At 44.6% G+C, this 14,455-nt stretch overlaps 1 protein-coding gene across 1 annotated transcript in view; it reads left to right on the top strand.

Annotated features, from left to right (window-relative positions):
- Nucleotides 1-10,417: 10,417 nt before the first annotated feature.
- Nucleotides 10,418-14,455, top strand: part of abcc13 (ATP-binding cassette, sub-family C (CFTR/MRP), member 13) — a 17,128-nt gene continuing 13,090 nt past the window's right edge. The window contains exons 1-7 of the mRNA XM_036935131.1: nucleotides 10,418-10,837; nucleotides 11,272-11,333; nucleotides 11,458-11,772; nucleotides 12,031-12,208; nucleotides 12,368-12,622; nucleotides 12,708-12,773; nucleotides 12,925-13,062. Of these exons, the coding sequence (XP_036791026.1) occupies nucleotides 10,799-10,837; nucleotides 11,272-11,333; nucleotides 11,458-11,772; nucleotides 12,031-12,208; nucleotides 12,368-12,622; nucleotides 12,708-12,773; nucleotides 12,925-13,062 (1,053 nt within the window). The 5' untranslated portion in view covers nucleotides 10,418-10,798. The remainder of the gene's footprint in view (nucleotides 10,838-11,271; nucleotides 11,334-11,457; nucleotides 11,773-12,030; nucleotides 12,209-12,367; nucleotides 12,623-12,707; nucleotides 12,774-12,924; nucleotides 13,063-14,455) is intronic.

Raw genomic sequence — 14,455 nt, 5'->3', positions numbered from 1 at the left:
TTCTGTTGGCCTGGAGTAGGATTAGATAAGGTTCAATTGTGGAAAGGGGTGGAGGTTTTTCTTATTTTGTTGTTGTTGTGAAGGCTAATAGCTCTATGTGCCAGATGGCCGGTTGGTGAGGGCCACAGCCCAGGGAAAGAAACTTTTCAGGTGGTGGGAGGTTTTGGTCATGAGTGACATAAACCGCCTGCAAGAAGCAAATTTTCGGAGGAGGGGGTGACCAGTGGTTGAAAAAGTACCCAATTGTCATACTTGAGTAAAAGTAAAGATACCTTAATAGAAAATGACTCAAGTAAAAGTGAAAGTCACACAGTAAAATACTACTTGAGTAAAAGTCTAAAAGTATTTGGTTTTAAATATACTTAAGTATCAAAAGTAAATTGAATTTCTAAAATATACTTAAGTATCAAAAGTAAAAGTATTAATAATTTCAAATTCCTTATATTATGCAAACCAGACGGCACAATTTGTATATTTTTTTTAATTTACGGATAGCCAGGGGCACACTCAGACATTCATTTACAAATGAAGAATTTGTGTTTAGGTAGTCCGCAAAGATCAGAGGCAGTAGGGATGACCAGGGATGTTCTCTTGATAAGTGCGTGAATTTTACTATTTTCCTGTCAAAATGTACTTTTGGCTGTCTGGGAAAATGTATGAAGTAAAAAGTACATTATTTTCTTTAGGAATCTAGTGAAGTAAAAGTAAAAGTAGTCAAAAATATAAATAGTAAAGTAAAGTACAGATACCCCTCAAAAATGACTTAAGTAGTACTTTAAAGTATTTTTACTTTAGTACTTTACACCACTGAGGATGACTGCGGTGAGAGGGGTCAGCGATGATCTTTCCTACACGGTTCCTTGCCCTGGAGTCGTGCAGGACCTCGATGGAGGCCATGAGGCAGCTGATGGAAAATGCATTGCAGTTTGCCCTTGCAGTTGGCAGACGCAGACCCAAACGGTGATGGAGGAGGTGAGGATGGACTCAACAATTGATGCAAAAAACGGGATCAGGATTGACTGGGAGATTGAGTTTTTTAAGCTGCCACAAGTAGTACATCCGCTGGTGCGTCTTCTTGGTGACCGCTGTCCTCCCAGCACCTTGTCCTTCACAGAGGCAGTTCAAGGACCTGGACAAACACCAGACTACCTCCCCCTGCTGAAGGCAGCCATACAGTGTGCTCGCTGAGGAGAGACTTGAGGAAAATTAAACCATGGCAGAGTTATCAGTGGGCACCAAGAAAGGTGTGCAACTACAACAAACTGCCCCTCAGCCCCTTTCTGTGGACAGTAAGAGTGTAGCTTCACAGCCCTGGATAACCGTCAAATCCCAGGATTTGCGCTGCTCACTTTGACAGCGACAGCTTTTCAAATGCATTACAAGTTACGCTGGGTCATCACCGATGGCTGAAGCTGAAGACAGACGCTGTCCCATCCATTTATCCGGAGCATGCAGTGAGTATTACTTCTATGAGAATATTAAAAGACTGTTGTAAGAAAAACAACCATGCTGCCTCGTAGGGTTGTCATCGTCATGGAATTTTGAATGACAGTTAGAGACCAGCCGAATGACCGCGGTCACCGTAATAACCATTTGAATAGCCCAAAAAATGTATAATCAAAAAATGAAGACTCACCTTTTCTCCTCTCCTCTGCTCCTGACTGCATGTGCTGCCATACAAATGGAATGAATAGAACAGGCATCATCCAAGTCAATGAATGATGGCATAATCGGTGGACTGGCGGAAAATACTGTGTGTGACTGTCATTGTCTCTCTTATATGATGAAACTGCTTTCAAACTCTTGAATAACCTCTTGTTTATTATCAATGTATATTTCTTTTGGATCCTAATTCTAGACACTATGACTCAGCTCGCCTCTACTATCAAATCACAATATCAGATCCTTATCATAGAGCAGGGGTTAATTAACTTTTTTGGCCCACGACCCAATTTTGATATCTGAAAATTCTCTTGACCCCAACCTTGTGAAAAAAAATAAAGTAATTAAAAGCCAATGTTAACGTTTTTATTTGGGGCTGTAGCAGTCGATTGAAAAACATTCTAACAGTATTTCTGGTTGATTTCTCAACTCACCATCACATACTTTTAATGCGGGGCTATGACTGTCTTTTTCTTCTTTGAGTCTTATTGGCAGACTACACTCATAAGGTGTATTGCCGCCACCTACTGTACGGGGTAGTAAAAAATACCCCAAAAACGAAATATGTTTTGGATGAACAAATTCATACTAATTACCAAAAACACTAACCAAATTCACAAAATTCACACTAATACCCTGAATAAAAAAAACTGTACTCCTTCGGCAGGATTGAAATCAGATCCCTACACAGGCTTGGGAACATGGGAGGGGGGAACCTCTCCACTCAGTACTCCCTGTAACGTTTCGTCTGTAAAGTCCTGGAGATCCAGAAATCTATTTTCCGCCTTCACAGTGACATCTAGCTTCTATGATTTTGTATTAGTTTGACTGGTGCAATTGATAAAGTCCACCTTCTTCACTATTAGTGTGTCGGGATCCTTCTCCTGCTTGGCATTCACTGCAGACTGTGGGACATCCACTACCATCTCCTCTCTACTCACTCCTTCAGCTATTTTCACTGCCTCCACATAGCAGACTTGCTGGATGGCTCTAATCCTAACTACTGCGACCTCCTTCATCCTTACAGGGAAATCAGGGAATTTGGATTTGTGATTCCCATCACAATTACAACAACGTGTTTCATCTGACTCTTCAACTACGACATGTTTATTCATTCGAAAAACCCTTGCCACGTGTCCAAACTTTTTACAATTGTAACACTGTACAAACGGTCTCACCACATATCTCAAATACCCAAGTTTTACATACGTTGGGAGAACCACTTCATCAAACGAGAGTAAAACCGATAGGCTTAGCTCCTTCTTTCCGATCTATCATTTGATTCAAGTGACGTGCGTCTACCACTCCTGGAATGTTATCCCTATACCACACACTCGTTGTCCAACGAGGCACCAGAGATGACATCTTTAACCAGTGCTCTACTCTGAAAATCATAGCTTTCCACATCATACGTCGCCATCTTGTAAAGACACAGATCTTTCTCCTTTTGCTCTTTTGGCACACACGAAATCAACATCATACCGATCCTGGTCACTCTGACCGATTCCACTTTACCCAATTCGTCCTTCACCATCTTCGAGACCGCAAACGGGTCACCCCAAAAAAACGTGAATCGTGAATCTCACTCCAACCATAAACTGCTGTTCATTTTCAACTTTACTCCACTCTTCTTCACCATCGTCCACTCATTCTCACCAACTGTACTCACGCCAAGAGAATCGCACAATGCTTCCGACTTTGCATCCCTCGTCTATGACAGTCAATTACAAATTAGTTTGACATAATGTGTCTTATCTCACTAACACTGATGAGATGGGAGGAGTGGTGGACAGAGCGCGCCTCATCTTTGCTGTCACATACAATTTTCTTCTTCTTCTTCTATGGTATATTGGCAATCACACAATTGAATGAATTACACAATTGAATTGACTTGAAGCGCTGCTTCATTAGAACTCAGCATCCACTTCCGCCATCTTTCACACCCTTCCACTCCACCAACATTCAACCTGGATCGATATTTTGTTTTAATGCAGACGAGAGCACTGATGGTGCTCTTCCTAAGACAACTGGGAACTCTGAAAAATACTAGGTCAAATCATGACATCAGGTCAGAAAGTCAGAGCGCTGGAAAGAGGTCCGAGTTCTGGGAATTGGAATTCCGTGTTGGATGACCGTTCAAAACTCTTTTTCCCTGTCATAGCTCGTTTTTTTCCCAGTTGTCTTGAATAAACTGAAGTCGGAAGTCAGAGATTTCTGAGTTCCCAGTTCGAGGTTCCTAGTTGTTTTGGATGCAGAAGGGTATTATTCTCTTTGAGTCAGGAACCAAAACTCCTCCGCAGTGACACATCTGTTTTTCGTCAATATAGTCATGCAGCACATTGAACATCCTCTGTGCCGTTTGCTGCTCAGGGATCGTGAGACAGAACAATACGTCCTCGTGAATAGCATCCCGCCGACATGTATAGTGAACAAAAGTCAATGCATGGGCATCTCGGCCCTCACAGCTAACGTCCATTGGGAGAGCATAAGCTGGGGAGTTTTTGAGTCATTCAGTCAGAATTTACTCTTGATTGCTAGCATGAATTCTTCGGTTAACAGTGTTATCTGACAAAGGTATTAATGCGAGTTTCTGTGCCTCTGCCTCCCAACACATTGTTTTCGCCATATCAATTGCGGCCGGTAGGCTATATCAAAGTCTCTGCAATAGTGTGTGGTTCCATAGCATAGCAGGCCTAGCCATTCACCATGGGAATTATTCAATTGCAATGGTCAAGTGCTACCTTTTCCCATGATCTAAGGGCGCTCTCTGGATGACTTTTTTTCTTTTCAATTTCAATAATTTTCTTTTAGATTTTTAAGGTTAGACACATTACAATCAATTTGGAATACAGAAACAAAAGTTTTGCATGCTTTAGATACAAGTTGTTGTTTTTCCTGCAGCTTTTTAACAACATTGATTAACCTCATCTCAATTCTGAGAAACTGTTTACAGAAAGTCCCATTTAGGCTATTCTTACTTGATTGTTGAAAATCACCCATGGGTAGGATTAATTAAATTGACAGTTATTTTCATTGGGCACTGACTGCATTTTGTCCATATGGTCATTTGGGAAATTCACAAAGAAGCAGAGACACTGCCCCATAAAAATGTCTCTTGACTTCAAAAGAGATACCATGTTTTTTTATCCAACTGACCAAAAAGAAAACGGACTTTCAATGTAAATTTTGATTACTAGCCTACTTTATTCAGTTTATCTCTCTCCCCCACCCCCATCCCACCAGTATGCACAGCTGGCTGGCCACGGTCTCAATGGGTTGTCACTTGTTAACACAGCCACAACGTCATAATTGTGGCTAAACCTACCCATTTATACAATTTAGCTTCATAAAATCTGATTTGAAAACTAAACCTAACCTTAACCCTAACCTTAACCACACTGCTAACCTAATGCCTAAACCTTAACGGAGCTGCCAACTCTCACGCATTGTCCATGAAGCACACGCATTTGACCTTCTTCTCACGCTCACACGCCACACACACCTCTTATATCTGACGCGTTGGAAATTACTGCTTTTATTTTTCTAATTAGTCCATTGCATATAGTGCGGTAACCTTTGAACTGTGCTCCAAATCGTTTTGAAATCGGAGCATCTGCAACAGCAATTTAACATCACGCACGAAACCTCTATTATTGTCCTGTCTTGCCACAACACTGTGATTGGTGTAGTTATGTAAGGGATCAAGGAAATTGGATGCACATTTTAAAGAAAGGCCCCTCAAGATTAGAGTGGAACTGAATGGAGAGAGAGTTTATAAGACCGTAAAAAGAGCAGCACGGTAGCGTTGTTTTATGTACAATGTTGTCAACAAAATTAGGTTGCTGTTACTCCCGTCCCTATTGCAGAATGCAGCCTTTTGACAGCATGTACAAAAGTCGATTTAATCCACGCTGGCATTAGTCCCCTCGTTTCGAGATTGGTTTTTAGGCTGTGACAATGAAAAGGCAGCAGACAGCAGCGAAGTTTGGTAGGATGACCTTATTTGTGACTATGGAAATCATTTTGTCAAACATATTGTGAACCCAAAAGTCTAAATTTCATTCTAGAAGGGGGACAATAAATATACAAATAATTTGGTTAGGTGTAGGGGAAGATTTATGTCATCTTGTCTTCAGGAGAATTTAACTTTATTAAGTCTGATCAGTTGTACAATTCTCATTATTAACAAAGGGTTAAAATAAAGGGAAATTTAACCCTAGCGTTATTCCCCACATTTACAGTATTTTATTATTACACTTCTCCCCAATCTACCCAGTGCCTACTTGTGTCTTTGAAAATGAATTATATAAGGCTATGTAGTTTTGCAGCCATTCGTGGACGGTTTTAAATAAGTCCTACAAATGAGCAATGGCTATTAAATGCTCCAGGGCTAGAATGTAATTTTTGAGATTTAAGTACTGTGCACATGCTAGGCAGAGATGGTAGAGGGACTCACGACTCCTAAACACATCATATTGTTTCTATGTGGAGTAAGATGATGGCAAGGATCTTCAACTAGTAGGCATAAACCACAGGAGTATTGACATGTATTCGATTTTTCTTGAACGTTGAGTGATTTTGAGAAATTAATTGTTATAACAAGAACATTTTCAAACACCCAGCACTTGGGAAACATAGATCAGGGTTGGCCAACCCTCCTGGAGAGCTAGCAGAATTTTCTTCCAGACCTGTTTGAAAGAGAGAGTTGACAAAAATGACAAAATACAACATGTTTGAGTCCTTACATTGAAAGCAGCCTATGGACAATGAGACCCACTGCCATCAGCCATTAATATTAGTATTTCTTGTGCAGAGCATTCCCACTGACCTTCCCACTGTTTCTCCCATTTGCCTGTCTGCCCATCCAATTTCATTGCTGTCTGAATAAAGTGTTAAACTGAATTAGAGGATGATGCCTCTGGAATTTATACAGTGATTGAGTAGGTGAAGTTATTGTCACGCCTGCTCCCGCTCTTCCGCCCTCTGGCGCTCGAGGGCGCCAGGCTCTCCAGGAATCCACAATCAAGCCAATTCAGAACGCACACCTGCCTTTCCCCGTCACGCGCATCAGTGCTCATTGGACTCACGTGGACTCAATTACTTGTGTAATTTCCTTCCCTATATCTGTCTGTTTCCTAGCTCTGTTCCCTGCTTCGGGATTGATTGTCATATGTTCGTGTTACCCGTGTTCTGAAGTTGTTCCTGTCTTGTTCTATGTCTGGTCCCTATTAAATGTTTGACTCCCGGTACCTGCTTCTCCTGTTCGGCATCGGTCCTTACAGAATCCCATCACACGAAGCATCGGGGAGTACTGCCGTTCCGGTTGGTTGGTTCTGGTTTGCCGCCAATGGAACCGGGGGTGCCTAGCCAGCTCGTCGGGCTTCCACGCCCTAACTGGCTCGAGAGGTTTCCTTGCCCCGGTTGGCTCGGAAGGCACCCATCCCACGTCGGGCCTCAGCCGGATCATCAGGTCCTCTTCGCTCAGCCGACTCTTCAGACTGTCACATCTCTGTCGGATCATCGGGCTTCCACCTCGCAGTGGGATCAACAGGCGCTCAGCCGGCTCGCCCAGGTGGGACGCCGAGTGGTGCCCCTAGAAGGGGGGTACTGTCACGCCTGCTCCCGCTCTTCCTCCCTCTGACGCTTGAGGGCGCCAGACTCCCCAACATTACGCACTCAAGCCACATTCAGTATACTTTCCCCTGTCACACGCATCAGCGCTCATTGGACTCAAGTGGACTAATTTACTTGTGTAATTTCCTTCTCTATATCTGTCTGTTTCCTAGCTCTGTTCCCTGCTTCGGGATTGATTGTCGTCTCTCTTTATGTTTCTCAGTTCTGACGCTGTTCCTGTCCTGTTGCATGTCCATTCCAAATTAAATGTCAACTCCCCGTACCTGCTTCTCTTCTCAAGCATCATTCAGTTATGGAGATTGTACTCCTATTAGAGAGACGGTGAGAGAGACACTTCCTCAGGATAGCAGCAGTCCTAATATGTCCATCAGCTCCGGGGTAAGTATGAGTCGCCATCCCAACAGGCCAGAGAGCTCGAGGGAGCTGAGGGTCCATGATGAGAACCACTTGGCTATGCCTCCAGCGGCGTTTCTCTTTCATGTTACTGGAGTCATAGAAAATCTGAGGAAGAGAAGAGTCATAGCATCCCATAAGTAGGCGGCTCGGTGTGCCGGGATCTGGGTCTGCGACAAGTGTGGCTTGTACAGTCGCAGGAGAGCAGGAGGTAGGTCATCTTTGGAACTTCAGGTTTGGCGTACCATCTTTGGCATTGCAAACAGGTGTGCTGAAACTTTCGGATGGCTTCACTTTTCCGCAGAATCCAATATCTACAGCGCAGTTCCACCAGAACCCTCTCTGGGCCGGGATGGAGGAGAGTCTTGTCAAAATCTTGAATGTGTAGCTTGGTCAGCAGTAGATGCAACTGCAATACGATGGGGTGCATAGCATTCATCTCCAGGTGCTGTGCTCTTCGCAGTCTACCGCCAACTCTAGGGAGTCCTGAATCCTTATCATACTCAGGAGACAAGGGACCCAGATGACTGTTAGAAGGTATAGACTGGTTTGACATGATGGCGTTGACCTCTTCAGGAAATGATTCCATCTGAGCCTGCTTGGTTCGCTGCGGCTATGTAGTCAACTGCATCGCTGGGTGAACTGGAGCGTGGATCGGCCGCCCTGTGTAAGGATCTAGTTGCTGCCTTCATGAGGTCTTTCTATGTATCAGAACTGCTGATATCTGGGAACTGAGGACTGGAACTGACAGACACATGTCCGCAGAAGGCTAATTTCTTCAGTTCGCTGTCATCATGCTCCGCGTCAGCAGAAGGCATTGAAGGCCACTGATCTTCTGAGTGTTGGAAGACCTCACGGACTTGATGCCATCGATGTGGTTGGGCCAGCTCTTACAAGGTCTTGCCCAGAGTGATGTCATCTGCCGGGTTGTTCGCGGTATCCACATACCTCCAGTTGACTACATCTGTAAGGTTCTGAATGAACATGAGTTCCTACGAAAACCTTCTATCTACAAGATTCTGACTTGAGCCAATGGAGGACTGTGGTGGAATCGGCCCAGAGGATGACTCGTCCGATAGGCAGGGTGAGTTTCTCCTTGAGGGACACTGGCCAGCTGAGCCCCAGTGAGTGCAGCACACAGCTCCAAGCGTGGCATCGACAGCTGCTTCTTTGGCGCAACGCAGAGATTGAGATGATGTGAAGCTCCGCCTCTTTCTCCTAGGTTGGCGTTGTGTGGTTGTGTCAATGGGATAGACTCAAAGCTGTCTCATAATTCATCAGACGGCGCTGGCGAGGGGCTCCTCTCCTCTGACTGAGTCATCTGGGTTCTGGCTGCATCAACACCTTAATCTCTTTCTTTAAGAAAAGACGTGACAAGCTTGGCTAGATCTAGCTCATTAGATACCTTCTGTAGATGCTCCTCGGGCCCGGTGAGCTTCCTGCTGTCGATGCTGAGCTTCTTCCTGTTGTCGCTGAGCTTCACTGGCTTCGGGCTGCTATGCATCAACACTCTACGTCGACGTTGTGATCTTGCTCTAGCTGACATTGTAGGTCATTAAACTCTATGAGCTTCATTCCTTCCTCCACATAGCTGCTTGGAAGTGGGATAGATCTGGGAAGCGGCTCACCGATGAGTGGGCACTATATCTGGAGCTGATATCACTCCTCTCTGATCGGATGTCTGCTCGACTACGCCTTCGTCCTAATGATGGAGGTGCCTGAGTTGTGGATAGGCATTGTTCCTGGTGAGGGAGATATTCAACAGCATAATCACCCAGGTGAGCTTGGGGATATCTTTCTCTCTGTAAACGGGGCCGCACGGATGGGTCAGGTGCGTCCGTATGTGGTGGATCAATCTCTTCGGATGGTTTACTCAATCCGACTCTGAAAGACCATGAATTAGAGGTTGATGACTCTGGAATTTATACACTGATATAGTAGGTGAAGTTATGGAGTTTGTACTCTTATTAGAGAGACGGTGAGAGAGACACTTCTTCAGTTTAGGGTTCTTTAATGTTGATTGGAGATTAAAAATGTTTGCGATTCTGTGCCATCTCATTCAGCCGTGATTATCCAATTAACTGTCAATTTATCTTTACAAGATAGATGTGGCGAGCTGCACATGGTAATGAATTAAACATTCTGCCAGCTTGTGATAGCTGTGATGTCATCACTGAGAAAATATGTTACAAAAATTTTTACCCACCAAAAATCTCAAAACAACAATGTCGTCAAATTTGAGTGTTCATTTAATGTTCAAAGCATTCTGAATACACCTGACCTGTGTGTTTTTCACCCATGTCAAAATACATTGAATTCCAGGAAATTCGCTTTAAAACAGTAAAATGTTCTGGGGGAGGACCCCCAGACCCCATCTGGGCAAAATCTCACTCCAACCATTTTTCAAAGGTTGGCAGCCCTGCATTAAATTACGCCCTTTTTTGTGTGTGCCAATTTTTACTTTGTGTCTGTGGAATCTGTCTTTGTGGCTGTGTTATCTAATGGAACCCGTTTTTATGAGCTCGGTCTTAATAGGCAGCACAATTATGATATTTTTTTCCACTAATTAGTATTTTGACCAATCAGATCAGCACTGAAACGTTTCTGATGTAATTGGCAAAGAGACCAATTAGTGGAGAAAAAAATATCAGAATTGGGTTGCCTAAGTAAACGCAGCCCATGAACTCCGTCAGAATTTTGACACGCCCCTAGCCGCGCACCTCTCCCGCAGGCGGTCAGCGGGATTCTACAACACGCTTTACGCTCCTTCAACATCCATCAATTCATTCACTCAGTCATAGCCATGCAACGACAATGGGAACGGATATTTAAAAACTGCAAAGGCAAACAACAAAGAAAAGAGGTCACCAGGCGTAAATTGACAAATTGGGGCTTATATCGTGCTTTCAGGTTGTTTTCTGTTATGAAATGGACCAGATCTTAGCCTAATGTCGCGTGCTGCTGTCAGTCTGCTGCTGCTGTGGCCGCGTGCAGATGTGGACATACTAGTACATTAGGCCATTCACCCCGCGAGCTATTGTCCCCTCCATCCTCTTCCACTCCATCCCCTCACTCGGGGCCAAACTGGCGTGTGCGTCCCTCCCCGGGTATGTCTCTCCGTCTCTCCGCCAGATGGGGCGGAAAACAGGTGAGTTCCATTTTTTTTCTAATTTTCTGTTCTTTCTTTTCTTGTTCTTTTGTTGTTTCTGTGTTTATAGTTTATAGTGTCTGTTCGGAGTTTTCGCTACCGACGAGGGAGGCCATATACAAGTAGCCTAAGCTTTAATTAAGAGGTCACAGCTTTTAAAAGGATGGTTCATAAACATTATTTAAATAAGACTGACAGACTGTCCACAGCTGATCTCCGCAGAAATTAAACAATGTGTTAATTATGATACATTTGATGTATACAGCAATCAGTAAAAGCAGAAGCTATAGCCTATAGCAATACAATGTATTAAAGACTCATTGTTTATTCCCTTTACCCAAAATTAAAGAAAACAAAAGAAGAGTAGGTCTATGTTAAAGTTGAATGAGTTTGCCACTCTCTTTTTTCCTCTCCTCCCTCTCTGCATGGGACAGAAGCCAACTCTGGAGAGGGATGTTTCCTTCCTCAGCCGTTTGTCCTACTGGTGGATTTACAGGTAACAATATTAACATTTTCACATTAGATGCATCATTATCATTAAACATAATGTATCTGATGTATGTTACATAACTGGCAGATTTTTGGATTGATGATGTCCTTTGTGCTGTGGTTGCTGTCAGAGTCGTTTCAGCGGGCCATAGGAGGGGGCTACAGCTGTCGGACCTGTGTTGCCTTGGCGATGAGGACTCAGCCCAGAGTTTATGCTCAGCCCTCCAGCAGCAGCAGCAGCACCGGACGACAGAGGGACGGAGTCATAGCCAAGAGTCAGGAGAGGAGGAGTCACTGGGTGGAAACACCTCCCACCCAGGTGTTCACCTGTCTGGCCCCGCCCTGCTGTGTCATCTGTATGGGTGGCTCCGCCCCTCACTGCTCCAGGTGACCCTGCTGAGGATGACCTCTGACCTACTGGCCCTCCTGCCCCCTCAGGCCCTCAGGTACACACACACAAACACACACGTACACACAGACACACACACACACACACACACACACACATAAACACACCCAGGTACATATTTCCTGTGGCGTTATCTTCAAATGCATATTGTTCCCATATTGCTGAAGGAATCTGTAAAACATTTAATAAAGCATTTATAAAAGTGTAAGAGCACAGAACGTCTAGATTCAGCAAGAATATACACAGGTGATAGATACCCTCTTCCTTACACTGCACTGCCTCACCTGTCCCCCAGGTGTGGTATTCTCTACTGTGAGAACCAGCCTGTCTTTGATTGGTCTGGACTTACCCATGCCCTGGCACTGTTGGCTGCTGTAGTGTGCCATGCCCTGGTCCAGCAGGTGTGTGAGCGTCACAGCAGGATGACTGAGGTCAGAGTTCAGACAGCGCTGACTGGAGCCTTGTATAAACAGGTACAGAGACATCCACCTCTCTCTCTCTCAGTGAACATACATTCAAGAAAATAAAAGAACACTGTTAAATGCTTGCCTTCCTTGTCCTTACACCCCCCACCCCCCTTCCCTTCACCTCTCCACCCTTCCTCTCTCTTTCCTCTCCCTTCTCTACTGTAGGCCCTGTCCCGGTGCAGTATTCCTGGGTGTCTACCCTCCCCTGCTCCATCGTTAACCCCACTCCGGGCTGACGTTGGACGGTTAGCAGAGCTCCCAGTCTCCCTGTCTGCCCTGTGGTCTTCCTCTGTGCAGGGGACAGTGTGTGTGTGTCTGCTGTGGAGAGAGCTGGGTCCCTCTTCTCTGGCGGGACTAGCTGTATTGTTACTGCTGGTACCGCTCACCTCTGCTGTACAACGCAGGGCAAGGCTATTACAGGTAACAGAGAGAGTGTGTTTGTGGGTGTGTGTGGCTGCGTTGCGCAGACCTGTGTATGTGTGTAACAATGTATTTTCCCCCTCAGAGAAGCCAGGAGAGAGTGAGGGGAGAAAGACAGCAGCTCGTGCAGGAGATGCTGAACGGAATCAAAGTCTGTCTCTCACACTCTTTTTCAATTTCTTAGTAACCTCAAGACTTCTTGGCTCCTGTCTCTTTCTCTTTTTCTAAGTGATCTAATATCTGTTGTACTCAACTCTCTCTATTCCCACTTCCTCTCTATCTTCCTCCCTCTATCCTTCTAGACGGTGAAGTTGTTGGTCTTGGAGGCGTGGTTCCAGTGCAGAGTGGGCATTGCCAGAGAGAAGGAGCTGGAGACGCTGAGGATTCTGGGATTCCTGACGGCCTTCTCCCTATTGGACCGCGTCTGTGTGCCTTTCCTGGTCCGTCTTTGACCGCTGACCTCTCCTGACATCTCTCTCCCTCAGAAATACCCTAACAGACAGGTGCAGTAGAGCTTGAAGGTCAGTGTTGGACTGGGACACCAGCTGAGACACTGTAGCTCTCCAGGACCAAGGCTGCCTAGTTCAGTCACTAAACAGTACAAAAGTGTCAATATCATCAACACTGATGAGAAAGTAGACCTACAGTGCCTTGCGAAAGTATTCGGCCCCCTTGAACTTTGCGACCTTTTGCCACATTTCAGGCTTCAAACATAAAGATATAAAACTGTATTTTTTTGTGAAGAATCAACAACAAGTGGGACACAATCATGAAGTGGAACGACATTTATTGGATATTTCAAACTTTTTTAACAAATCAAAAACTGAAATTGGGCGTGCAAAATTATTCAGCCCCCTTAAATTAATACTTTGTAGCACCACCTTTTGCTGCGATTACAGCTGTAAGTCGCTTGGGGTATGTCTCTATCAGTTTTGCACATCGAGAGACTGACATTTATTCCCATTCCTCCTTGCAAAACAGCTCGAGCTCAGTGAGGTTGGATGGAGAGCATTTGTGAACAGCAGTTTTCAGTTCTTTCCACAGATTCTCGATTGGATTCAGGTCTGGACTTTGACTTGGCCATTCTAACACCTGGATATGTTTATTTTTGAACCATTCCATTGTAGATTTTGCTTTATGTTTTGGATCATTGTCTTGTTGGAAGACAAATCTCTGTCCCAGTCTCAGGTCTTTTGCAGACTCCATCAGGTTTTCTTCCAGAATGGTCCTGTATTTGGCTCCATCCATCTTCCCATCAATTTTAACCATCTTCCCTTTCCCTGCTGAAGAAAAGCAGGCCCAAACCATGATGCTGCCACCACCATGTTTGACAGTGGGGATGGTGTGTTCAGCTGTGTTGCTTTTACGCCAAACATAACGTTTTGCATTGTTGCCAAAAAGTTCCATTTTGGTTTCATCTGACCAGAGCACCTTCTTCCACATGTTTGGTGTGTCTCCCAGATGGCTTGTGGCAAACTTTAAACAACACTTTTTATGGATATCTTTAAGAAATGGCTTTCTTCTTGCCACTCTTCCATAAAGGCCAGATTTGTGCAATATACGACTGATTGTTGTCCTATGGACAGAGTCTCCCACCTCAGCTGTAGATCTCTGCAGTTCATCCAGAGTGATCATGGGCCTCTTGGCTGCATCTCTGATCACTCTTCTCCTTGTATGAGCTGAAAGTTTAGAGGGACGGCCAGGTCTTGGTAGATTTGCAGTGGTCTGATACTCCTTCCATTTCAATATTATCGCTTGCACAGTGCTCCTTGGGATGTTTTAAGCTTGGGAAATCTTTTTGTGTCCAAATCCGGCTTTAAACTTCTTCACAAC

This window comes from Oncorhynchus mykiss, chromosome 11, assembly GCF_013265735.2.
Source record: "Oncorhynchus mykiss isolate Arlee chromosome 11, USDA_OmykA_1.1, whole genome shotgun sequence".
Lineage (NCBI taxonomy): Eukaryota > Metazoa > Chordata > Actinopteri > Salmoniformes > Salmonidae > Oncorhynchus > Oncorhynchus mykiss.
This window is presented reverse-complemented; position numbering and strand designations above follow the sequence as displayed.